The sequence below is a fragment of the Crocodylus siamensis genome, chromosome 2, assembly GCF_052110815.1.
Source record: "Crocodylus siamensis isolate JL-2025a chromosome 2, ASM5211081v1, whole genome shotgun sequence".
Classification (NCBI taxonomy): Eukaryota; Metazoa; Chordata; order Crocodylia; family Crocodylidae; genus Crocodylus; species Crocodylus siamensis.
The window spans coordinates 263324362-263349646 of record NC_143396.1 but is presented as its reverse complement, the minus strand read 5'-3'; the positions used below and the strand labels follow the sequence as shown (position 1 = coordinate 263349646).

The 25285-nt window shown below is 46.2% G+C and overlaps 1 protein-coding gene across 1 annotated transcript in view; it reads left to right on the top strand.

Annotated features, from left to right (window-relative positions):
* KCNK10 (potassium two pore domain channel subfamily K member 10) overlaps positions 1 to 25285 on the top strand; it is a 98794-nt gene that overhangs the window by 37831 nt on the left and 35678 nt on the right. The window contains exon 3 of the mRNA XM_090034991.1: positions 8935 to 9095. Within this exon, the coding sequence (XP_089891117.1) occupies positions 8935 to 9095 (161 nt within the window). The remainder of the gene's footprint in view (positions 1 to 8934; positions 9096 to 25285) is intronic.

Genomic DNA, 25285 nt, shown 5'->3' with positions numbered 1-25285 from the left:
GCCAGAAGGAAAAGCCCAAACCAGCGGGTTTGTGGCTCAGTGAGTTGGCTGCTGCTCTGGGAGGTGGTCCTGTGCTCTGACATGCAGCTTCAAAAGGAGCACTGGAGAAATATCTGGATAACTCTATAGCACAGTGTTTACCACATTGGGCTAGGAAGTTGGAAGGATGCAGGTTTAACCATCTGTGGGCAAGGGGGTTCAAGAACTTGGGTCTCCCACTTCCTGGGAAAGTGATCAAAGCAATCAGCTATAAACATTCCCAATCATAGGTTTCTGACCAGCTATATTTTATGAGCTAGATGCAGGTATGTGTCCAGAATGGGAGTGTGTGCATCTATGTACCGGCCCGGCCAGTACATTGCCTATTAAGTATGCTCATTCTGCACACAGAGGCTTATGCATTCACACTGCAGGGGAAATTAAATTGTTACCTTCCAAAAATGCCACTTACAGTTGCTTACAGACATGGAAAAAAACCCAAATAGTGCTTTACTTTAAGCTCAGCGTGTCCCTGTGCTAAGCACAGCGCATGCCCAGAAGAGGTATTGCATTAGTTTGACCTAGATGGCCCAAAGTCTGTATGGACTGGGTGCTTCAGTGGGGCTTTCTGGCACTTTTGTCTAATAGCTGGTTGAATCAACTTTAGATAAAAGCACCAAAAAGCCCTGCTGAAGTGCCCAATCTATATAGAAGCTGTGGAGCCAGGTCAAACTAATGTGCTACCCCTTCCAGTAAAGCTTTTTTATTTTCACGTCTGTCAGTGCCCTGTGTGGCTAGAAAGCTGCTATTCTGACATGCAGACTGGAATAGAATTCTACCCTCTATTTGTATGGACATGATTTCATAGATTCCATAGATTTCTAGGGTTATAAAGGACCTTGCAGGTCATCGAGTCCAACCCCCTTCTTTAGGCAGGAAAGAGCGCTGGGGTTAAATAACCCCAGCGAGGTGCCTGTCTCATCTTTTCTTGAACACCTCCGAAGTAGGGGAAAGCACCACCTCCTTTGGAAGCCCATTCCATATTTTGGCAACCCTCACTGTAAAGAATTTCTTCCTAATATCCAATTTAAATCTACTCTTCTTTAGCTTGTGGCCATTATTTCTAGTAACCACGAGGGGTGCCCTGGTAAACAGAGTATCTGCTATTCCCTGATGATCCCCCCATGATGACTTGGCAGACCTTGCTCCTCCCAGCAGATATTTGGGTAATTTAGGTCACCCATGACCACTAGGTCCTTTGAATATACTGCCTTTGAGAGCTTTTTTGAGCATACTAGGTCTAACTCCTCCTCCTGGTGTGGGGGTCTGTAGTAGACCCCCACTATAAAGTCCCTTTCAATCCTTCCCCCTTGTAATCTGACCCATAGGACTTCAATCTGTCCTCCTTCTGTCTCCATCAAGAGGTGAGGGGAACCTACTCCCCACTGAGGATTTCCTTTTGCAAGCAACTCAACCCTCTGGTGCCCTGGCCGGGAACTGAACCCAGGTCTCCCACATGTTAGGCAATAGCTGTACCACATGATTCTTATTTTAAATCATGAATAGGGAGTCAGATGCAGCAGAGCACTTCTGTCAGGAAAGTTTAAGCGCATACTGAAGTGCTTTGCTGTATTAGTGTCATAATACACACCCCACGAATGGCTGGCTGTGCAAACAAATATTCTGAAAATCCTATGACCATGAATTAAATTGTGGAAATCTGTAGTGCAAGTTCTGCTACAATTCTATGGGGTTAAAGCTATGAAATATATCCCACAAATTCTGCAAGGTCTCATAAATCCTGCTATTGGGATCAACTGATCTCTTTTTTTCTTTTAGTCTAACTTTGCCATTAGATTGCAATTGGAATGGGCATAAGAAAGTGATGTTGTGTGTATATATGTACACACATAGGCGTATCCATCTGTGTATTACATTTTAGCTGTAAACATGGGAAAGAGGAAAACAAAGATTCTGAATGAAATGTTTTTGAAAACTCCCTAAATAGTTGTTTATCCCATAGATAAAAACAAAATGTTTTAAAATTACACTTGGGTATCTTCTTATTGGCATCTGCCATTAAACTGATTTATTGAAAATATCTTGGAATTTTCATAGATTTCATAGACATCAGGGCTGGAAGGGACCTCAGGAGATCATCGAGTCCAGCCCCCTGCCCAACGGGCAGGAAGTCAGCTGGGGTCATAGGATCCCAGCAAGATAAGCATCCAATTTACTCTTGAAGGTGTTCAATGTAGGTGCTTGAACCACCTCCGCTGGCAGACTGTTCCAGACCTTGGGGGCTCGAACAGTAAAGAAATTCTTCTTTATATCCAGCCTGAAACAGTCTTGCAGGAGTTTGTGACCGTTCGACCTCGTCGTCCCTTGGGAACAAACGTTCCCCCAGATCCTGGTGGTCACCCCTGATAAACTTATAGGTGGCCATCAGATCACCCCTGAGCCTACGCTTTTCCAGGCTAAAGAGTCCCATGTCTCTTAGCCTATCATCAGAAGATCTGTTTTCCTGACCTCTGATCATGCGCGTGGCTCTCCTCTAGACTCTCTCAAGCTTCTCCACATCCTTTTTGAATTGTGGAGCCCAAAACTGGACGCAGTACTCCAGCTGCGGCCTCACCAAGGCCGAGTACAAGGGGAAAATGACGTCCCGGGATTTGCTCGAGAAGCATCTATGGATGCAAGCCAGCGTTTTGGTCGCTTTACTAGCCGCAGCATCGCATTGCAGGCTCATGTTCATCTTGTGGTCGATGATGACCCCCAAGTCTCTTTCTTCTGTAGTGCTATCCAACGTAGCACTGCCGAGCCTATAAGGATGCTGCAGGTTTTTCCTCCCAAGGTGGAGAACCTTGCATTTTTTGGTGTTAAACACCATGAGGTTCTCGTCTGCCCATTTGCTGAGCTTGTCCAGGTCAGCCTGGATGACCCGCCTATCTTCTGGCATGGATGCTTTGCCCCAAAGTTTGGTGTCATCGGCGAACTTGGCCAGTCCACTCCTGACTCCAATGTCCACATCATTAATGAAGATGTTGAACAGTATGGGTCCCAGGACAGAGCCTTGAGGGACCCCACTGGTCACTGGGCACCACGATGAGTGACTGCCATCGATTACAACCCTCTGGGTCCGACCATGGAGCCAATTTCCCAGCCAGCGGATCGTGGTGGAGCCAAGGCCACAACTGGCCAGTTTGGCCAAGAGCTGATCATGGGATACCAGATCAAAAGCTTTTTTGAAGTCAAGATATATGACATCAATCTCTTCTCCCTCGTCCAGGTGATAGGTCACCTGGTCATAGAAGGAAATGAGATTGGTCAAACAAGCCCTACCCGCAACAAACCCGTGCTGGCTATCCCTTAGGATGCTAGCCTGGGCCAGTCCATCAAGGATGGCCTCCTTAATAAACTTTGCTAAGATCTTCCCCAGGATAGAAGTCAGGCTAATGGGCCTGTAGTTAGCCGGATCCACTCTCCTCCCTTTCTTGAAGATCGGCACCACATTGGCCTTCTTCCAGTCTTCGGGCACTACACCAGAGCGCCAGGAGTTTTCAAAGATCCGTGCCAGGGGCTGGGCTATGACGCTCCCCAGCTCCTTGAGTACCCTGGGGTGCAGATTGTCAGGGCCAGCTGACTTGAAGGTATCCAGCTTCTCAAGGTGTTCCTTCCCGAGGTCAGCATTTATGGAGGGTAGGGGATCCACATCACCTGGATCTCCCTGTCCCGTAGCAGGCATGGGTGTCCCATGGGACTGATGAAAGACTGACGCAAAGCACCTATTTAATAGGTTGGCTTTTTCCTGGGCGTCAGTTGCCAGTTGCCCCATCTGGTTTAGCAGGGGTCCAAAGTTGCCCTTGCTTTTCCTCCAGCTCCCCACATATCTGAAAAAGGACTTTTTGTTGTCCTTGATGCTTGAAGCCAGTTGCAGCCTTGGCTTTCCTGGTTTGCTCCCATATTTTATCCATATTTGCCTTGAAATCTCTAGATGGGTTCAGTTTACTTGCAGTTTAGCCCAGGGGTAGGCAATTATTTCAGGAGGATGGCTGCTTAATGAGTTTTGGTGATCTATCGAGGGCCACAAGGGTAACCCTGCACCTTAACAGGTGCCCCCTCCTCGCCGCTTGCCATCCTGGGACCAAAAGTCCTGCCCCCCTTAACCACTGACCTTTGCCACCATAAGTCCCTCCCCTTGCCACCAGAAGTACTCCTTTTGGGAAGGGGGTTTGTCACCTTGGAACTGGAAAAAAAAAACAAATTACAGGCAACCCCTGCTTAACACCGTTTCGCTTAGTGCTATTTTGCTATAACGCTCAGTGAGTTTCATTATAATGGTAATTGTTATTGGCGGCGTGCAGCCTTGTTGTGCAATTTAGCCTGTCTGCACTATATAGCTTCTTGTCTGGCACCCAATCCCCAGGCCAGGTGCGGCTGGGTTATGATTTGTGCTATGACTTGCATTGGGGGAGCCCTGGATGCTGTGCCCCACTCCTGCTGCCCACAGCAATCATGACTGTGACCATGACTGCCCTCCCCACCCGCTGCCTGGCATGGAGGGGACTGCTGCTGCTGGGCGCCCTGGTAATGAATTATATTTATTTACATTAATTCTTATGGGAAAATTGTTTTTGCTTAACTCTGTTGTGCTTAACATTTGTTTTTTTAGGAACGGATTAAGAGCGCTAAGTGGGAATTGCCTGTACTCAAAATCAAACATCTACAGTAACATATTTTAATTTTATTAAAAAATATATTTATGTCCTGATTTGTGTGTGTTTGCTTTGTGTATATAGAGGTGATTGCATAATAGCTCAAAATGAAGTCTTACTTTTGTATATTGTGGGGTGGGGGGTATAGGTTTTGCGAGCAGCTGTGGGTGTGGGTGTGTGGATGTGTGTGGGTAGGTATGGGGGCTTGGATGGGCATGTGTGACTATGGGGTGTGTGGGGAAAAGATGGCTAGAGGTATGTGGGGTTTCTGGGTGTGGGGCATGTGGTGGGGTGCATGGGTGTGCATGTAGTAGTGAGCAGGGCACCACCCAGAGGCATGCAGGTGCATGTGTCTGGAGGCATGTGGGTTTTGTGGGGGAGAGGGGGTGGGTGGGTGCAGTGTTTGTGATGTGTGTGATTGTGTGGGGGGGAGGGTATGCTTGTGGGGGATGGTTTGTGGGTACGGTGAGGTGTACAATTGAGCGCCCCCCATGCATATTCTTCCCATGAGCTAGTCAGCATCTGCCCCCACCCCTGCCCTCCAACAGCTTGGAGTCCATGCACCCTGCAGTGCTTCCCTGCCACCGCGAACAGTGTGCAGCCCCAATGTGCCCCACTCGTGCTCCGGACTCACTCCCCTCAGAGCATATCAGCTGGAACCTGGGCACAGCCCTGCCCTGGCCCACCCCGCGCTTGCTCTGCATCACCTGCCCATGGTGTGTCCTGCTTCCCCTTGGCATGTAGCAGGGCAGGGCTGGTTCTGCAGCACCATCATTGCTGCCTCTGGGCTGCCCAGTGGGGCAGCAGTGGCAGCATAGAGAAGATGCAGGGCAGCCCCATGCAGGCTCCAGGCAGCTGTAGCAGGAATAGCCAGCAGTGGGAGTCGGAGGGGCCGCTTCTCTCCTACTCTGTGCGTAGCTTCTGTACCGCACTGCAACTGCTGAGCCTGAATGGGTGAGCCCAGAGTAGGCATGGGGTATGCTGGGTTGGGGCTGTGCAGTGCAGGTTCCCACCAGTATCATGGGGCTGGAGCCAGTGGTGACATCAGCTGGAAGGAGCCACTGCCACCGGGGCAGCCTAGAACAACTGTCCAGCTGCAGAGCCACCTCAACCCTGCTGTGTTCCCAGTGGCAGGATGCACCAGGGCTGGATGGTGCCTGGGCCAGGTGGGGCTGAGGGAACTTCTGTGTGCTGGACAAAGACCTTTGGGGAGTATTTCGCTTACCCCTGGTTTAGAATGAAATATTTTTATTTACCCTTATTTTATACACCCTTTTGTAACCCTGGTAGAGCTCCTCCTACCTGGATATGTACCTACCTGCTATACTACGGTTATAAAATACTAAATACATGTGCTGTAACATTTCTATTAAACTATGTGGGTTACAGGATTTTTTCTTCCCTTATTTTCTCTAATCACACCTAGGCACGGGCTCTCTGTTGCCATGACATGGTAGTGCAGCCTCAGAGTCCAGCTACAGTACGTCTCCATAACCAGTGCTTACCGCATAATAACTTGGTAGCTTAAGCACACTCAATTATAGAGCTCCAACCACATGTAAATTGTCACAGGCACAGAATAAGTATTAAGGTCTATGCAGAGCTAAACACTGTATAGATGTCTACATAAAGTTACTCTTTTCAATGTAACATGAGAAATACAGAGATCTAGACAAAGTAATACACCCTAAACACACTTACCTCCTTCCATTCCTTTACCACACTGAAGCATTCTCGTACTTAGGTTAGGGTTCCAGCAGGGGTTCCAGGATTTTCCTAAAGCAACTTTTATACTGTCTTAGAAATCATAGATCCTCTTTCCATTACAAGTCTGAACTGGATAGTCCATCAGTTAAAAAGGACTACCCCTGTCCTCATGAAAGCATGTTCCTCTCTGCCTCTGTGAGTCTCTGACTCACCTTTATTTTCAAAGGACAGCATCAACATCTTCTTTCCTTATTTTACATTTGGGAATTTCCACTCTCCAAATCCTGGCACCTTGCACAGATGTTGGAAAAAAAGGGATTCTTGTAGGCTTTGGTCAGCTCTCTGTGCCAAGATGCTTCCCCCTGAATAGACAATCATTAAGGTTTAATGAATGACTGCAGTTTCTCCTCTGGCAGGTATGTGCTATAGATTACTATCAAATAACAGTCCACTGATCCAGTTCATGACAGAAATTCATATTATGCCCAGATCACCAAACACCCTCAAGTGTTTTAATGCCTCAGAGCCAATGCTCAACACTGCCTTTTGTAACTCACATGAATTCATTTAGAAGAGAAAATTTTCTGGAACTTCATAGATGGCATATTACAGTCCTTGGCCATGATATAGGCAAGCAGTTAAACACGTGCTAAAGTTTTGTTGACTTAAACCCATGTTTAACTTCAATTTTGTGTTTATATGACTTTCCTGAATATGGATGTTTACCTGAATCAGGACCAGGGGGTTTCACTAATCGGGGCCTTGGTGACTCAATTACAATGTAGATTCTATTCTTATTTTTCCTTTGCAGTTTTAAATAATTTGTACTTCATATTATTTTGGGATGTGTAATAGTTTGTTAGTGGGAGAGTAAGTGGTTGTAGCCAAATCACTAAGTTAAAGGGTTTTTCATGGAAATCCTAAAGAAAACTTAACAGTCATAGTATTAATTACTTGTTTCTTATCTGTGATAGTAAACATGCTTCCTGAATAGAGGCACAATGGATAGTAAGGCTATGGAGATCTATATTGGCTCCTAGATGTATAGCTACAGAGGAATGGGAAGAAAGGAAGTATTGGTGCAAACAAAAATATTTTTTTGAGCTATCTGGCCCCCATGTCATAACACATAACACAGAGCACTTTTAAAATGGCCAAACATGTGAAAAATTAACTCTGGTTAAATCAGGTATTATATTATGGTGCTCAAAACTAGATCACTTTTGGGAACTTGTGTTCCCTCCAGAGTTAGTTTTTCGTGATGGGGGTAGGGCTGGGTTGGTGCCCAGCTCCACCCTACCCCCTGGGCTGTCCGGAAAAGAGAGGGAGTCCTTGGTTGTTGAATAGCCAGGGCTGTGAGGAGGAGGCAAGGAACAGGGCTTCCACCCAGCTATCCTGGCTGGGGTATTGTGGGGAGCTGGGTCAGGCCCCCTGGGGTGAGGGGCCTCCATTCCCCCAACCTCCCCCTCAGCTCTGACCATTCAGCAACTGGAAGCAGCCAGCATGGAGCTCTGGGCTGCTGAAAACAGGCAGAGATGCAGGGGCTGGGTAGGTGGGAGCTGAGCCCCCTCGCCTCATGGCCCCACCCAACTCCCTCCAATACCCCAGTTGGAGTAGCTGGGTGGGGAGGGACCCGTGAGGCAAGGGAGACTTGTTCCTGCCTACTCCCCTTCAGCTCTGTCCATTCAGCAGCCTGGAGCTCAGTGCTCGCTGCTCTCAGTTCTTGAACGAATAAAAGAGAGAGTAGACTTTGATTTGAAGACTCGTGGCTTGGAAGTTGCAGTTCATACAGTCGTTGTGATAAAAAGGCCATGTAATTCAGAGCTGGAAACTGAGAATTGGTATGCTAATATAAGTCATTCTCCAGTAAGGGAGCAATGGGCAGAGCTCGGGTGCAGGCTCTGGCTCTAGTCCAAGGATTTCCTGTAGCAGCCTAAGTAGCCACCATGCTGAATGATAGCAACTTTGGTTAGGAAGCTGCTCCTCCAGAGCAGTGGTTCTCAACCTTTTTTGTTCCAGGGCCCATTTGTACCCATTGATGGCCAGTCCTGACCCAGTGCCCCTCACTTGCAATGTGCTGCCCCCAGGCCCAGCCCCACAGTGTGTGGGGCAGGGAGTGGGTGTATGGGGCAGTGGGAGGGGGCTGGAACACTGCCAGTCTGCAAGGGAAAAGCCAGTTTCCCATGGTTCTCTCCTTTAAAGGAGAATCCACTTTTAAAGTTCATTTACGACCCTTTCATATATTCTTAAGACCCATTTTTGGGTCATGACCCACAGGTTGAGAAACAGTGCTTTAGAGAGAGATTGGTAACAGAATTACAAATGAGTCATTCTGAGCTACAGTGGATACTATTTAAAAATCAGAGCTAGATCCGGTCTGTGGGATTGTAGGCCTGGACTCCCAGTGCACTACAGGTTTGCACAGCATATGCTGTCTAATGAAGAGTAGGGGGTCCACCGTGGGAACTGTGGGTTAACTTCCTCAAAGGCTGTCTCTGAATTAGGAAGTTCTGATGATTATTTTTCTCTCCAGGGTATGGGAACATTGCCCCGAGCACTGAAGGAGGCAAAATTTTCTGCATTTTGTATGCTATCTTTGGGATTCCACTATTTGGCTTTTTGCTGGCTGGAATTGGAGATCAGCTGGGCACCATCTTTGGGAAGAGTATTGCAAGAGTGGAGAAAGTTTTCCGAGTAAGTTAATAGTCAATTCTTTGCTGGTATAATCTAATTGGTGTAGTCTTTAATTTCATAAACATTTTGTACAATCCTAGAATGGATTTACCTGTTGCCACAATGTTTTAGTTGTGTAACTTGTTTATGTGACCTGTTTCATTCAATGAATATAAGAACAGAATAATAGGAATTCTGTGGGACGAGATATGCAGAGAGAACCTTAATGTATCAGTATTAATAACACACAAACCTGGAAAGCATAATTTCTAGGCTGGATTATGTTGCACGCAGAAAGAGAGGTAGCTGACTGGTACAGCTCCAGGGAATGATGACAGCAGACACATTTTAGACAATATCCACAGCTGGTATCAATCAGTGTAGGCCTACTGCCTGTGACGGAGCCAGCTGAGAGTATTCTCCATGGTTTCCCCACTTCTCCAGGGCTTCTATAATATTTTGTTACATGTATTTACTCAATATACATTTTACAGAAATTCCTAATAATACTAAATATTCTTCAAGTTAAGCTGCCCATGTGTAACATTGCATTCCTTTTTGTTAAATTACGTCTCCATTGGGAGTACTCCTGTGCTATAAAACATTTCTTCTGGGACTCATGCCATGCCACTGGCAAATGCTGTTTCACATGGCAGTTTCACTTCAGGGATTCTCTTTTTACAAGCAGGACTTTTAGGAGTGATGTGCCCAGTTGTTGATTACCTGGTGGTTGGTACACCTGGAGGTAAGTTTTGTTGAGGGGATGATCCTGATTACTTTAATAAATTTTCATATATAAAAATATCCCTAAGATGAGGGCAAAGTACTTGTGACTGTTTTTTTTTTCAACTGAAATAACTGAGCCTATGAAAAAGATTCTCTTTTGATTAAAGGAGAGAGAAGCAGAGAACTATGAGTAATTTCGCCTTTGATTATACTAACTGTGAAGTGTCCTAGTTCACACATTGGGAATATTTTTATATATATATATTAGCTAGTGGTTGCACCCATGCTAGTTTCATAGAATCATAGAAAATTAGGGTTGGAAGGGACCTCAGGAGGTCATCTAGTCCAACTCCCTGCTCAAGGCAGGACCATCCCCAACTAGATCATCCCAGCCAAAGTTTGTCTAGTCAGGTCTTAAAAACCTCAAAGGATGGAGATTCTACCACCTCTCCGGGTAACCTGTTCCAGTGTCTTACTACCCTCCTAGTAAGATAATTCTTCCTCATATCTAACTTAAACTTCTCTTGTTGCAACTTGACACCATTGCTCCTTGTTCTGTCATCTGTCACCACTGAGAACAGTCTAGCTTCATCCTCTTGCTAACCCCTCTTCAGGTAGTTGAAGGCTGCTATTAAATCCCCTCTTCTTCTCTAGACTAAATAAGCTCTGTTAGTTAAGTCTGAACTGAACACAGTACTCCAGATGGGGCCTTACCAGTGCTGAATAGAGGGGAAAATCACTTCCTTTGACCTGCTGGCAACACTCCTACTGATGTAACTCAGTATGCTGTTAGCCTTCTTTGTAACAATGGCAGACTGTTGACTCATATTCAGTTTCTTTTCCATTGTAACCCCCAGGTTTTTTTCTGCAGACCTACTTCCCAGCCAGTCAGTCCCCAACCTGTACTGATGCAAGGGATTGTTCTGTCCTAAGTGCAGGACTTTGCACTTATCCTTAGTGAAACTCATGAGATTCCTTTTGGCCCAATCCTCCAACTTGTCTAGGTCACTCTGAATCCTATCCCTATGCTCCAATGTACCTACTACTCCCCACAGCTTGGTGACATCTTCAAACTTGCTGAGGGTTCACTGTATACCATCTTCCAGGTCATTGATGGTCATTGAACAAAACCAGCCTCAGGACCAACCCCTGGAGCACTTCACTTGATACCAGCTACCAACTAGACATCGACCCATTGATTACTACCCTCTGAGCCCGATGCTCCAGACAGTTTTCTCTACACCTTACAGTACAGTCATCCAGCCCATATATCCTTAGCTTGCCTGGGAGAACGCTGTAGGAGACTGTATCAAAAGCTTTGTTAGAATCAAGGTATATCACATTGTAGCCTCCCGTGCTGTTCACCTGTGTGTTGAGTTCACAGGGTCTTTTCTGACTTTGCCATTGCTTTAGGGAAGAAACAAGCTTTTTAGTGGGTTGGACTCTGGTTGGTTTTCCAGGGGGTCTCTCCTGCCATGTCTTTGTTGGAAAATTATTTTAATTGGAAGGAAGATGGTCTGTCCCGTCTCTCCTGGTGCCTTCCTTCAGTCGTCCCAGTTGTTCTTCCCGCTTGGGGCTCCGCCTCCCCTACACCCTGCCTAATGCCAGCCAAAGATGTCATTTCCTGAACCACCAGAATTGGTATCACATGCACTTTGGTGCTTTGGCCCTTTAAATTTATGACAGTTTGTTTGGCCCCAGTGTTCCCTACCACCCCTTTCCTTGTTTATGTGTCTTCCTGATCCTAGCCTGTCTTGTCCCCTGGCGTCTCGCTCCATATTCGGGCCTTATACTTGCCACGGGTAAGCCTTCTGCCGATCCTTGCCTTACTTGGTCCTACCGGGATCCAGTCTGCGCTGTGGATGTCCAATATCCACAAAGTCTCTATAGGTAAGTCATTGAGCCTTCTCTGGCCCCTAAGTATTTGAGAAAACCCCTTCCTGGGTTAACCACCATGTCCCTGTGCTGGGACTGGGATCTGGATCTGGCGCCTCTGGGTGAGTCGGGGACCTCACTTCTGATCCTCCCTGCTGGTCTCCCACCGTGCTTTTTATTCCAGCTTCAGGGGTCAGGGGTCTGGACAGCTAATCAGCTGCAGCAGGCCACAAAGCGTGCCCATGCCAACATGGGAGCTGACCCTAACTCCTTCTGGCTTGGCTGTTTTTTTTTCCTTTACCATGGTGTCTCCACCCACCGCGGTTTCACTTTTGCCATGCTCCAGTTCCAGCGTGGCATCCTGCAGGCTCCGCTCCTTACCCAGCTGAGGTAAGTCTTTTCCACATATCCCCCAACTTAAGTTGCCTTGTGGTGTAATGGTTTTAGGATCTCAGTCATCAGTAATCTCGACACAGGTCCTGTGCCGATCTGTCACTCTCATCTCACTCTAGTTACACCTTGATAAAAAATCTGCAACTTTATTAGTTGCTATGAGTCTGTAACTAACACTGAATTTAGAAGGTTGTAGTGATAATGCCCAACGCGTAATTTGCACATTATCATGCTTAAATTTATTTAGCGATCCATGACCAATTTGAATTCTTGCCCCATTAAATAGTATCTGAAATAGTTTATGGCCCATTTTTTTGCCAGGCACTCCTTCTCAATAGTAGAATACCTGGTCTCAGTGGCATTTAATTTTTTACTAGCAAAGGTGATTGGTCACTCTACGCCTTTTTGATCCTGACATAGCACTGCGTCTACAGGAGTCTCAGATGCATCCATCTGCAGGATAAAAATTTTAGAGAAATCACACATTACTACTACCACATCATTACACAGGGCTCTTTTGATATCCTTAAAAGCTTTGTCCATTTGAGGAATCCACCATATGGGACCCTGGACCTTCCCCTTTATTGCATCTGTTGATGTTACTGATTTTTCCGCAAAATGGGGAATAAATCTCCTATAATAGTTAGCCAGCCCCAGGAAAGATCTCATCTGTCACTTAGTCTGGGGCGGTAAATAATTTTCTATTGTCTCTGTCTTACTGGCCAGCGGACATATGCTTCTCTGTCCCACTCTACATCCTAGGTAATTGGTTTCTTGCATTCCAAGAGCATATTTCTTGGGGTTGACTGTCATCCCTGTCTGGCGAAGTTCTCGTAGCACCTCTTTTACATGTCATAGATGTTGCCCCCAGGATTGCGAGTATATAACAATGTCGCTGATATGAGCAGTGGCGGGCATTATGTGCAGGGCAAGGATGTGGTCCATGAGTTGCTGAAATGTCACTGCAGCTCCATGTAGGCCAAACAGCATCCTCGTAAATTCAACTAGGCCCCAGGGCATACCGAAGGTGGTTTTCTGTTGGTCCTTCTCTGCCATAGGTATTTGCCAATACCCTTTTCAAACATTGATTGTGGAAATAACAAGCCTGGACTATCCTCTCTAATAGTTGCTCCAAATGCAGCATAGGAAATGCATCAAACCTGGCAATTTCATTTATTTTCCTGAAGTTGATACATATTCAAAGGGATCCCTCAGTTTTGGGTAGTATTACCATGGAACTTCGCCATGAACTGTGTGAAGGTACAATAATCCCTTGTGCCAACATCTTCTGTATTTCCTGACATACCCTTTCCTGTAAGTGATGAGGAATGGGCCTCCATCTTTCTTGGTTGATGGTTCCCTTTGGGGTATGGATCTGATGTCTCACCCTTTGAGCCCACCCAGGCTTTTCATTAAACACATTATTGAAATTCTCTATAAGCATTTGTAAATGTTTGTGTTGCTCTACATTAAGCCCTGTTCCTTGTGTTAGTTGACTACTCTGGACTATCTTCTCTTGGTTTTCTACCTCAGGTCCTAGTTCCTCCCATGGATCCTCTGGGCTCAGCATCCAACCTTCAGGTTCCCGTCAGGCTTTCAATAAAATAATGTTGTAAATTTGTCGCTCTTTCCAGTGCCCTGGATGGTATACTTTATTGTCTACAGGACCGGCTTGTCGCACTATCTCGAATGGTCCTTGCCAACATGTTATTAATTTGTCTGCTGTAGTAGTAAGTAATACAAGAACTTTGTCCCCTACATGGAAGTCTTGTACATGGGTCCTTCTGTCATACTCCTATTTTTGCCTCTGTTGGGCCTCTGCTAGGTTTTCCTGGGCCAGCTGCCTAGCCTTTTCAAGTCGGTCTACTGTCTCGTGCCTGTGATGCTGCACCCCAACTTCTTGCTGGCCTATGCTCTCCCATTTCTCTCTCATTTCCTGTAACAAACCCCATGGCTTATGGCCCTATATTAACTCAAATGGGGATAATTTCATGGGTGTCTGTGGCATGTCTCTCAAAGCGAAAAGGAGGAGTGTCAGAATCAAATCCCATCTCCGGGGTTCTTCTTGTTCACAGCATTGCAACAGGAATTTAATTGTTCCGTTTAGGCGTTCTACCAGACCATTGGTCTGTGGATGGTATACAGACGTACACAATTGTCATATTTTCAACACTTGGGACATGGTTCTGATAACCCCGGACATCAAAAGCATATAGAAATGTCTCCTAGCTAAAAAGGAGGTGTACACCCAGTGGAAGGGAGGGGCCATCACCAGGGAGGACTATACCTTGGTTGCTCGGGGCTATAAGGGGGTGGTCAGGAAGGCCAAGGTGGAGATAGAGCTGGGACTAGCTACTCAGATCAAGGACAACAAGAAGTCCTTTTTTAAATAGATTGGGGGTAAAAAGAAGGTACTGGGTAACATGGGGCCTCTGTGGTCGTTGCACCAGATGACAAAACTAACCTATTTAACACTTTCTTTGCCTCCATTTTTCTGAGCAGGGACCGGGTCACCCCTCCCACCGGGACCCCCATAGGCGGTGCACCCAGGCCTAGGGTGAGTGAGGACCTAGTCAGGGAACTTCTGGAGAGACTGGACTTATTTAAATCAGCAGGTCCTGATGATCTTAACCCCAGAGTGATGAGGGAATTCGCAGAGGTCATTGTGGGACCCCTGGCAGGGCTTTATAAGCACTCATGGTGCTCTGGTGTGGTGCCAGAGGACTGGAAAAGGGTCAATGTGGTTACCATTTTCAAAAAAAGGGAGGAAGGGGGACCCAGGAAACTATAGGCCACTTAGTCTTACCTCGATCCTGGGGCCAGCAGGGGAGATTATGCTTAGGGACAACCAACATGGGTTCATTAGAGGCAGATCCTGTCAGACCAACCTGGTGGCCTTCTATGACCAGGTCACAAAATCCTTAGATGAAGGTGTAGCAGTGGACGTAGTATTTCTGGACTTTAGGAAGGCCTTCGACAGTGTCTTTCACCACATTGTCATTAAAAAACTAGGGGACTGTGGCATCGACACCTACACAGTCAATTGGGTCACTAACTGGCTGAAGGGCCGCACCCAGAGAGTGGTGGTGGACGGGTCCTATTTGACCTGGAGGGATGTGGGCAGTGGGGTTCTGCAGGGCTCGGTCCTTGGGCCTGCACTGTTCAACATCTTCATCAGTGACTTGGACGAGGGGGTAAAAAGTACCCTGTTCAAATTTTCTTATGACACTAAGATGTGGGGGGAAGTGGGCAAGCAAGAAGGGAGGAATAGGTTGCAATTGGACTTAGACAGGTTACAGGGGTGGGCAGATGAGAACAGGATGGGTTTCAACACTGACAAGTGCAAGGTACTGCACCTGGCGGGGAAGAACCAGCAGCATACCTACAGGCTGGGGAATGTCCTTCTCATCAGTGCAGAGGCAGAAAAGGATCTTGGAGTCATTACAATGCCAAAATGAACATGGGCCGACAGTGTGGGGACGTGGTCAGGAAGGCCATCTGTACCTTGTCATGCATCCACAGATGCATCTCAAACAGGTCCAAGAAGGTGATCCTCCCCCTCTATGTGACCCTGATCAGGCTGCAGTTGGAGTACTGCGTCCAGTTCTGGGTGCTGCACTTCAGGAGGGATGTGGACAACATGGAGAGGGTCCAGAGGAGGGCCACTCGCATGATTCAAGGGCAGCAGGGCAGGCCCAACGAGGAGAGGCTACGGGACTTGAACCTTTCAGCCTCCACAAGAGAAGGCTGAGGGGGGATCTAGGGGTCATTTACAAACTAGTCAGAGGGGACCAGCAGGCACTGGGGGAGTCCCTGTTCTCCCAAGCACTACCATGAGTGACTAGAAATAATGGTCACAAGCTGGCAGAGGGTAGATTCAGACTAGACATCAGGAGGCACTACTTCATTGTCAGGATGGCTAGGATCTGGAACCAACTTCCAAGAGAAGTGGCGCTGGCTCCTACCCTGGGGGTCTTTAAGAGGAGGCTAGATGAACACCTTGCTGGGGTCGTTTGACCCCAGTACTCTTTCCTGCCATGGCAGGGGGTCGGACTTGATGATCTGCTCAGGTCCCTTCCGACCCTACCAACTATGAAAATTCGTACCTTTAACTCGTGATTATTTTTTTTTGGTACTCATTCAAGATATCCACTTCAGTAATTCCTCTGCAATTCGGACGACCTTAAAGGTATTGCCTCTGGGTAAAGCGTGGCCTAGTCAACTATGACTAGTATATACTGATGTCTGGCACTGTCTTTGTCAAGGGTCCTACTACATCTAATGCTATTCTATCAAACGGGATATCAATGAGAGGCATGACCTGCAATGACATGCGTGGTGGCCACCTTCCTTGGACCCTTTGACACTCTGGGCAGGCCTCAGACCGTTGTGTGACTTTCTCCCTCATTTTTGGCCAAAAGAACTACTGCTCAATCTTTGTGAGCATCTCATCTACCCTGAAATGGCCTCCTATGGGGTTGGCATGTGCTAATCCCCACACTCAACTGCGGACGGTACGGGGCACCATTAAAACTGTTGAGCCCACTCACCCTGGACTGGGCATTTTCTAGCTCAGTACAATAAACCATTATGTATCACAAAACAGGGATCACTTACATCAAGTTTGGGTCGTATGACTTTTTCCACAACACGGGCCACCTCTGCTTCCCAAATCCTCTGGAATTACTTGTCTTCTCTTTGTGCAGTCTGGAATTGGGATCCCCTTGTGCCCATCCTAAGACTTATCCAGTCATCTTCTCCTGAAGAAGTTGCCTCTTCTTCAGCTATCTAACCCTCAACCCAAGGCATCCTTTATGTCTTAATTTGTCTCTTTGAACTTCCTCTAGAACTTCATATAGTGGTGGCCAATCTTGCCCCACGATCATCTGACCATCTAAATCCTACTTGCATCTTACCTTTGCAATTGGTGATCCTCACATCCACAAAACCGCTTTCATACCATTCCACTTCTCCATGTATAGAGCGCATTCTCACCGGCCAACACCAGTTGATGGCATCTCTGGGTACTAGTCCAGCCCAGACTAGGGTTTAAGAACAGCCTGTATCTAGCATGGCCTGGCTTGGTTTACCTGCTACGCATACCGTCACCATGGGTCTTTCCCATACAGTTATTTCTTCGCTGCACCCAAAGCTACAATCCATTTCTTCAATGGGCTTACTTACTGCGGGTTGCTTTTTCAGTCCTGTGCTTTCTTCTGTTGATTTCCACCTTTCTTGTGAGCCTATAGTGCATTCCCTGGATACGTGACTGACCTTGCCACATTGGTAACATATCACACCATGCCTGGAGTATCAGAAAGGCTCCTGTTAAGATTCCTCTTCCCTCTTAATGGCAGTTCCTGTACTTCTATAGCCTCTCTCTCAGGAATGCTCCCCTTCAGATGCTGCAAAGGCCTCAGGAACTCTTAATGCCTCCTAGGCTGTCCTGGGTAAATGCTGTCATACCCATAGTTGTGTTTTGTCATCCAAATCATGTATAAATTGTTCTAATAAAATTTGGGTGGCCAAAAATGCCAGGTCTACCTTCTCTGGAGTTACCCATTTGTCCAGCAGGTCCTTTAAAAGTTGCATGAGATTCCTAGGCTTATGGTCTTCCTTCACCTTCTGAGCTCAAATAGTTTACAGTAGTGCTTGGGTGTGAGCTCCAGGTGGTGTAATATTGCCACCTTTACCTTTTCATAGTCATAGGCATCTTCCCTCGGGAGAGCCCAGTATGCAGCTTCTGCTTTGCTTATGACTAGGGATCCAAGCTGGCTTGCCCACTGCAGCCTGTCCAGCCCCATTTGTATTGCTCAAATAATTCAATATAGGCTTCAACATGATCCACTCAATGATTCAATATAGGCTTCAACATCATCCTCATGGGTCATTCTATGCATTTGAAATGTTGTCCAATTCCTTCGCATCCATTTGTGTTGTTGCAGCACTTGCTGCTGTTGGACTTCTAATACTTTAGTCGCTGTGTTCAATGTTTGACATAACAACTCGATTTGGGGGGGGTCAGGTTTATTTCCATTTTGGTGTCAGCCTCCAGGGTTACCCCTTCTTTTGCGTTCCCAGCCAATACACCAATTTATAGCCTCCCGTGCCATTCACCTGTGTGTCGAGTCTGTGGGGTGTTTTCTGACTTTGCTGTTGCTTTAGGGAAGAAACATGATTGTTAGTAGGTTGGACTCTGGTCAGTTTCCCAGGGGGTTTCTCCGGCCACATCTTTGTTGGAAAATTATTTTAATTGTGAGGAAGATGGTCTGTCCCATCTCTCCTGCTGCCTTTCTTCGGTCATCCCAGTTGTTCTTCCTGTTTGGGCCTCCGCCTCCCCTACACCCCACCTAACGCCAACCAAGATGTTGTATCCTGGACCACCAGAGTTGGTATCACGTGCACTTTGGTGCTTTGACCCTTTAAAATTTATGATGGTGGGATCGGGACATTGTTTGGCCCAAGTGTTCCCTATTACCCCTTGCCTTGTTTATGCATCTTCCTGATCCCAGGCTGTCTTGTCCCCTGGTGTCTCGCTCCCTATTTGGGCCTTATACTTGCTGCAGGTCAGTCATCCATTGATCCTTGCCCTACTTGGTCCTGCCGGGGTCCAGTCTGCACTGTTGATGTCCAAAAGTCATGAAGTGTCTACAGGTAAGTCATTGAGACTTCTCTGGCTCTGAGTATTTGAGAAAACCCCTTCTGGGGGCAACCACTAGGTCTCTGTGCTGGGACCAGGATCTGGATCTGGCCCCTCTGGGCCTGTCGGGGACCTCACTTCTGGTCCTCCCTGCAGGTCTCCCAACATGTTTTTATCTTGTCTTCAGGGGTCTGGACAGCCAATCGGCCCTGGTGCACCACCATAAAGGATGCCCATACCAACATGGGAGCTGATTGTGGCTCCTTCTGGCTTGGCCATTTTTTTCCCTTTTTTCTTTACCATGGTGCCTCCACCCACCATGGTTTCCTTTCACCACACTCTGGTTCCGGCGCCGTGTCCCACTAGCTTTGCTCCTTGCCTGGCTGAGGTAAATCTTTTGCACACATCTACTGTTCTCCCTGTATCCACATAGCCAGTCACCTCATCATAGAAGGCAATCAGGTTGGTCAGGCATTACTTGCCCTTGGTGAATCCACGGTGACTGCTCATAATCACTTTCTTCTCCTTCAAGGGCTTAGAAATGGATTCCTTGAGGATCTGCTCCATGATTTTTCTAGGGACTGAGGTGAGGCTTACTGGTCTGTAGCTCCCTGGATCCTCCTATTTCCCTTTCTTAAATATGGGAACTGTGTTTGCCTTTTTCCAGTCATCCAGGACCTCTCCTGATTGCCATGAGTTTTCAAAGATGATGGCCAATGGCTCTGCAGTCTCATCAGCCAAGTCCCTTAGTACTCTCAGATGCATCCTGTCCAGCCCTATGGACTTGTAAATGCCCAGGTTTTCACTGTTCTTGATTTGATTGTTCTTTGATTCTTTACTTGATTCTTGTTTATAACCCCACAAATCATTCTGCCCCATCCTTGGCATTTTCATGCTTCCAAAACTAGCCACTTGCATGGCTAAGATGCACAGATATAGTGAATGTATTTCTTTTCTTCTAAATCAGACATCTGAACTCTGTAAGAAATGTTGTTGCTTTCAATGTGAAGTCCTTCACATTTTGCAATAACACCAAAGTTTGAAGTTGAACTTAATACTATAGCTGTTTAAAGTTCTCACATATCTCAGCTTGTAAACTGGCTAGTCTGAATACTCATCTGACATTTTCCATTACCAGGAATAGCTAAGGAGTGGATGGTGGAGAGGCCAGAGAATTTGGGTCAGCCTGGAAAATAGGTGGGATTTTCTCTGCTTAGATCTGCATTGATATTTAGAGTAGATTTTGAGAATTTCCTTCAACCAGTCTTAACCACTCGAGATGCACTTCTTGTTTATATCATACCAGGCAGTTTGCACCAAAGCTGTGTTCACCTAGTGTGTTTTTTCCTTGATCATGACACTAAAATGCATCGTAGGTTCCAAAGACTTTTAGGAAATAGTCTGTGAGTTACTTGGTTCTCTTTTGAGGCTTCTCTCTATTTACGAGCAGCAGAGAGGAAGCAAGTGCAGAGTAGTTTAAAGGTATTAATTGGAAATTGTGGGACTGCTGGTGGTGGACCTGCTGTGCTTAAGACTTGAATGTTTACCTAAGTTCCAAACATACTGATCAAAAGGGAAAGGCAAGGAGGCAAGTGGGGTCAAAGTCAGCTTCATACCCGCAAGTTCAGCAGCATTTCCAGGATGGAAATAACCTCCAGAAGTCAAGTGAAAGCATTTATTCTATTGATAGCTGGTGTGTATGTGCTTGAGGACAATCTTAAAGTTGTCCCTGACTAATAATATAGACACATTCGTAGTGGCAAACAAGGTAACTGTATAAATAACATTTAATTAGCATTTTAATTTATTGATTTAATTAGCTTAATTAGCCATAACTCTAACCCAGTTGCATAATTAACTTAGGGCATGCATTCCTCCTGGAGCACATCTTGAGAATTTGGGCTGCCTGCTGGAAAGCCCTGCTAATGTCTTTGTCCACAATGTTACATTAGCCCTGAGTTCCTTCTGTTGTCTGCAAAGGGAAAATATGGTATGTCCCTGTTTCTTTCTGCTCTTTCAGTGTCTCATGCTGGAGTGCAGAGGCTCGTACAGAGGTGCGCTCTTTGGCATGGGTGCACACAGTACATGCTTGTGCATGGTTTTCCTGCATCTTGCCTCTTCCAGTGGGACTGCACTGGTTGGCCTGGACTTGGGTGCTTCTGTGACTGTGTAGAGTAGATGGAAAGAAAGTGGAATTTACACTTCAGAACAGAACTTTTTTCATGCTGTCTTTTCCCTTAATAATTCCATGAACAGCCAAACCATCCTATGTAATAGGCAACTCGCACCTGACACTCCAGGGCATATCTGGAATGCCGGGAATTGAACTAAGACAGTTTTGTTTTTGAGCCAACTTGTACATCCCCCTGAATACCTAATTTAATTAACAGTGCTAATTAAAACCCAAGAATACTACATTTACTACACACTCTGCACTCAGATTCATTTAAAGAACACTTTGTGCTCCCTGGGTGAGAGATCTGCTCTTATCTCAAATGCATGCTGCACCCACATTACTGACAGACTCTTGAGCTATGCTGCTGGATGCTTGCCACTGTTCAGCTGGTATTCCAGTGTGTTACTAGCCAATGAAACTGCTATTCATTTGCCTGCAACTACAGCTGGTCGGAAGTTATTTGCTGGTTTTTGTTAGAAAACATCGACTTATTGAAACCAAGTTTCAAGGCAACTTCCATGAGGAAAATACTTCCCTAGTCCAGGATAGAAGAGAAAGAGATGCCAGTGTGCCAGGCTAGCTAACCTAACAGCTCAGTGGTCAGCAGTCTTCTGAAATGTGAGACCAAGGTTCAAGTCACTGATCTGCCATTTCTACAGACAAGTGCCCTACTTACCGGCCTACTGGTTCTTCTGGAGGGACCAGCTCCAATAGGAGAGATTCAGACTTGTATAAATAATTAAATAATCATTGGGAAGGACTTCAACCTGGGTCTCCTACATTGCAGGTAAGAGCACTGCTGTTCTGGAGTGGGTAGGTCTGTTTCACATTTTTTTCCCATTGTGTGCCTTGGATTGACCCAGTGTGGGAAAGGTTTCAAATTTTTAAAATTTCCCATCCACCTCCCCTTGCCACGTATAAACTTGTCAGTTCCTCTTTAATTATCTGAGCAGTAAGCTGGGCAGTGATCAGAGAGCAGTGGCTCTGGGATAAGTTGCTCAGGTGTGTGACTGCCTTAAAGAAGCTTTTCTCTGTGCTAGTGACTTGGGGAGGCTGATTGCTGCTAGAGTGTTTGCCTGTTGTCTGGGGTGTGTTTAGGGCTTTCCCCCCTCTTGTGGTGTGTGATTGCTTTTTCTTCCTGCCTGCCTTTTTTGTTCTTTTCTTTCCTTCTCCCTTCTGGAGTGACTGAGTGACAGGGCTTGCTCTTGGTGGGGCTGGTTTAGGTAATTGAGGGATGGAGCTAGGCTAGGGTAGGCAACCTTATAAAAAGGCAGCCCTAATGAATGGTGAAGAGAGAGCACTGACTGAAGAAAGAATTTGCTTAGGGAGAGTACCCCAGAAGGGAGCCAGGGAGCAGAAGACTCTGTGCATGTGCTGACAAAGGCCCTGGTGTAGGTGCTTGGTGTGCAGGTTCTTCTGGTGTGTTTTTTCCCCCCCTCTTCCCCACCTGTCTTTTTTTATCCTTATAGTATAGGTGTGCTCTGAGGAGCAAAGGAAGCACAAATAGAGTCTGGGTCAACTGTTATGACCTGCATGGGATATGCCATGTTCATGTTCCTCCCAGAAGGGCAGAAGTATTTCATCTTCACCAACTATAAGCTTGGAGGAGAAGATTCTCAGATTGGAAGCTTGGGTATGGGACCAGGAAGATTACTTGGACAAGAATTTCAAAGGAGGAGAGCCCCCAGAATTGAAGAGGAGCAGATTGAAGTCAGCAGCTGCTTTCAAGCACCCTATGGTAGAACTGCTGAGGACCAGGCATCAGTTAGAGAAGGCAACAGTTTAGAGAGCAGGATGTGCAAGGCCCCATAGGCAGGGCTTCCAGAACCACCACACCAAGAAGGAAGAGAAGAGTGGTGGTGGTTGGTGACTCCTTTCTGCAGGGGACAGAGGCACCCATTTTTCCATCCAGATTTGGGGGCTTGGGAGGTGGGCTGCCTGCCTGCTTGGAACAAATTCAGGATGTCACAGAGATTCTGCCAAACATCATCCATCCTTCAGACCACTACCCCTTCCTCCTTGTCTACATAGGCACCAATGATACTGCCAGGAATGACACTGATCAAATCAGAAGTGATTATGAGGCTCTTGGCAGGAGGATTAAGGAGCTTGCAGCACATGTAGTGTTTTCATTGATTCTTCCCATGGAAGGCAGGGGTCCAGGCAGAGACTGTTGTATCCTAGAAGTGAATGCATGGCTGAGATGGTGGCGTGGACGTGAAGGTTTCGGCTTCTTTGACAATGGGTGGAAGTTCTTGGGAGGAGGGCGGCTATCTTGGGATCCATCTGATAAGAATGGGGAAGGGCATCTTTGGGTGTTGTCTGGTACAAGACATAGGAGGTGATAGCACCTCTCTACTAGGCAGCAGTTAGGTCTCATCTGGAGTACTGTGTGCAGTTCTGGGCGCCACATTTTAAAAAGGACATTGAGAAGTTAGAGTCCAGAGGTGGGCAGGAAAGATGAATAACAGCTTGGAAAGCAAGTCGTATGAAGAGAGGCTGATGGAGCTAGGTATGTTCAGCTCATCAAAAAGGTGCTTAGCAGGGAACATGATGGTCTTCAAATACTTGAATAGCTGCCATACAAAGAGGGAAAGAAGAAGGGGGAAAAGCACCTTTTTTCTCTTGCTGCAAAGAGGACGTGGACCAATGGCTTGAAGTTGCAGCTTGAAGTTTGGATACCTAGAAAAACTTTTTATAGCGAGGCAGTGGAAACAGACTGCCTAGGGAAGTTGTGGACTCTCTGTCTCTGGAAGTGTTCAAGAGGAGGTTGGTTAGCCACTGGTCAGTGATGATCTGAGCAATGCCTATTTTCTACCATAGGTATTTCCCATGCTTCTGTGCTTTGCTAGTTGCTCCCTCCCCACCTCCTTTTTCTGCTATATGTGTCAGGATGTTTTTAACCCTCCCCAGAGGCACTGGGTGTTGGCTAGAGCTAAGGCTGGGGACTTCAACCGGGGTGGGGGGTGGGGGGGTGCAGATTCTGCTGTTAGGAGCAAAGCTGGAAGTTCCTGACTAGATGGTCTTGTCCATCCACTCAGGGTCAGACTGATTGCCATATTTGGTGTAAGGAATGATCATGGAATAAAATTCAGACTGGTATGGACCATGGGAGTTTGACTTCTTCTGTAGCAGGGGGTGTGGCTCTCCACCCTGCACCTCTTGACCATATATTGACAACATTTTATAGAAGTAGGACATTGGCTGCCATGGTTCCCCTGCTGTACCTGTGGCAGGGTAAGGTGTTACGTTTATGTTGTATCAGGGTTGAGGGTAGTCTTATGTAGAGTTTAGATTATGATTGTCTGATTGTCCCCCACTTTCACAGCTGTGACTTGCCATTAGAGGCCTGGTGAGCAGGGGCAGGGCTAGAAGCTGTAGCTGTGAGTTGTCACTATAATGCTGGTGAGGCAGGACAGACTTCTACTTTTGCTGTACTGGTGGAGTGCAAGAGATCCTGGGATACTGGAGGAGTGCAATATGGGCGGCACCTTAACTGAATAGGAGTTAGGTAGTAAGGATCAAAGATAGTTCTGTTCTGAAGTGGCATAACTTTGATCTGCATAACAAAAGCTTCAAACCACTTTAAGGTGTTAAATGTGCAGACAATCCAAGGGTTAAGAGCTCCAGGAGCCACCCAAAATTAAGGTGTAACAATGCCCTTATATTAATATATGCTCTATGCAATCAGCCCCAAGGTCTTCTGAGGTAATCCTTCTACAATTTCTAATAATAAAAGTTAATAATTGCAATAACCACATTAATCTGACACTACTTTCTGGGCACCTCAAAAACCAAATATACAACTTAAGGTAATATAAATTCATAACTATAATAATCACAGACTTATAAAGCATGCTATGTACAGTCTAAGGTTGTTTCTTTCGTAAGTGTTAGTAGTTTAAGCAACATGAACATACCAAGCAAACCCTTTCAATCTATTGTATGTACATAGATGCTGAAAGCTTCTAAAGATATAAAGGAAGGCATTCCATGAACAAAGAACACACTTACTGAATGTAAGAGTGCCTTCATCACCATGAGTTTAAATTAAAAGGAAATTAAAATTGCCATCTGATTCAGGTATTTTAGAGCTTTTTAGAATTTAAAACAAAAAGCAATCCAATGAACTTAATAGAGTAACCTACTCTCAGTCTTAAAGTTCAAGTAAAGACATGCTTAGGGTATGTTGTGCCTGTGAGGCATAGCTCTGAACTGGGAAGGATGCTAAAGGTACACTGTTCCAGTGAGCAAACTGTACATGATTGAAATGAAGTGATGTACCATTGCTGACTTATTTATCAACATCATCTCTCCTTCAAAGATTTAACTTTGACTGGCTGATATACCCTTTGATCTCTTCTTATGAAGTTTAATATAGATGTATGAGACCTATCCTTT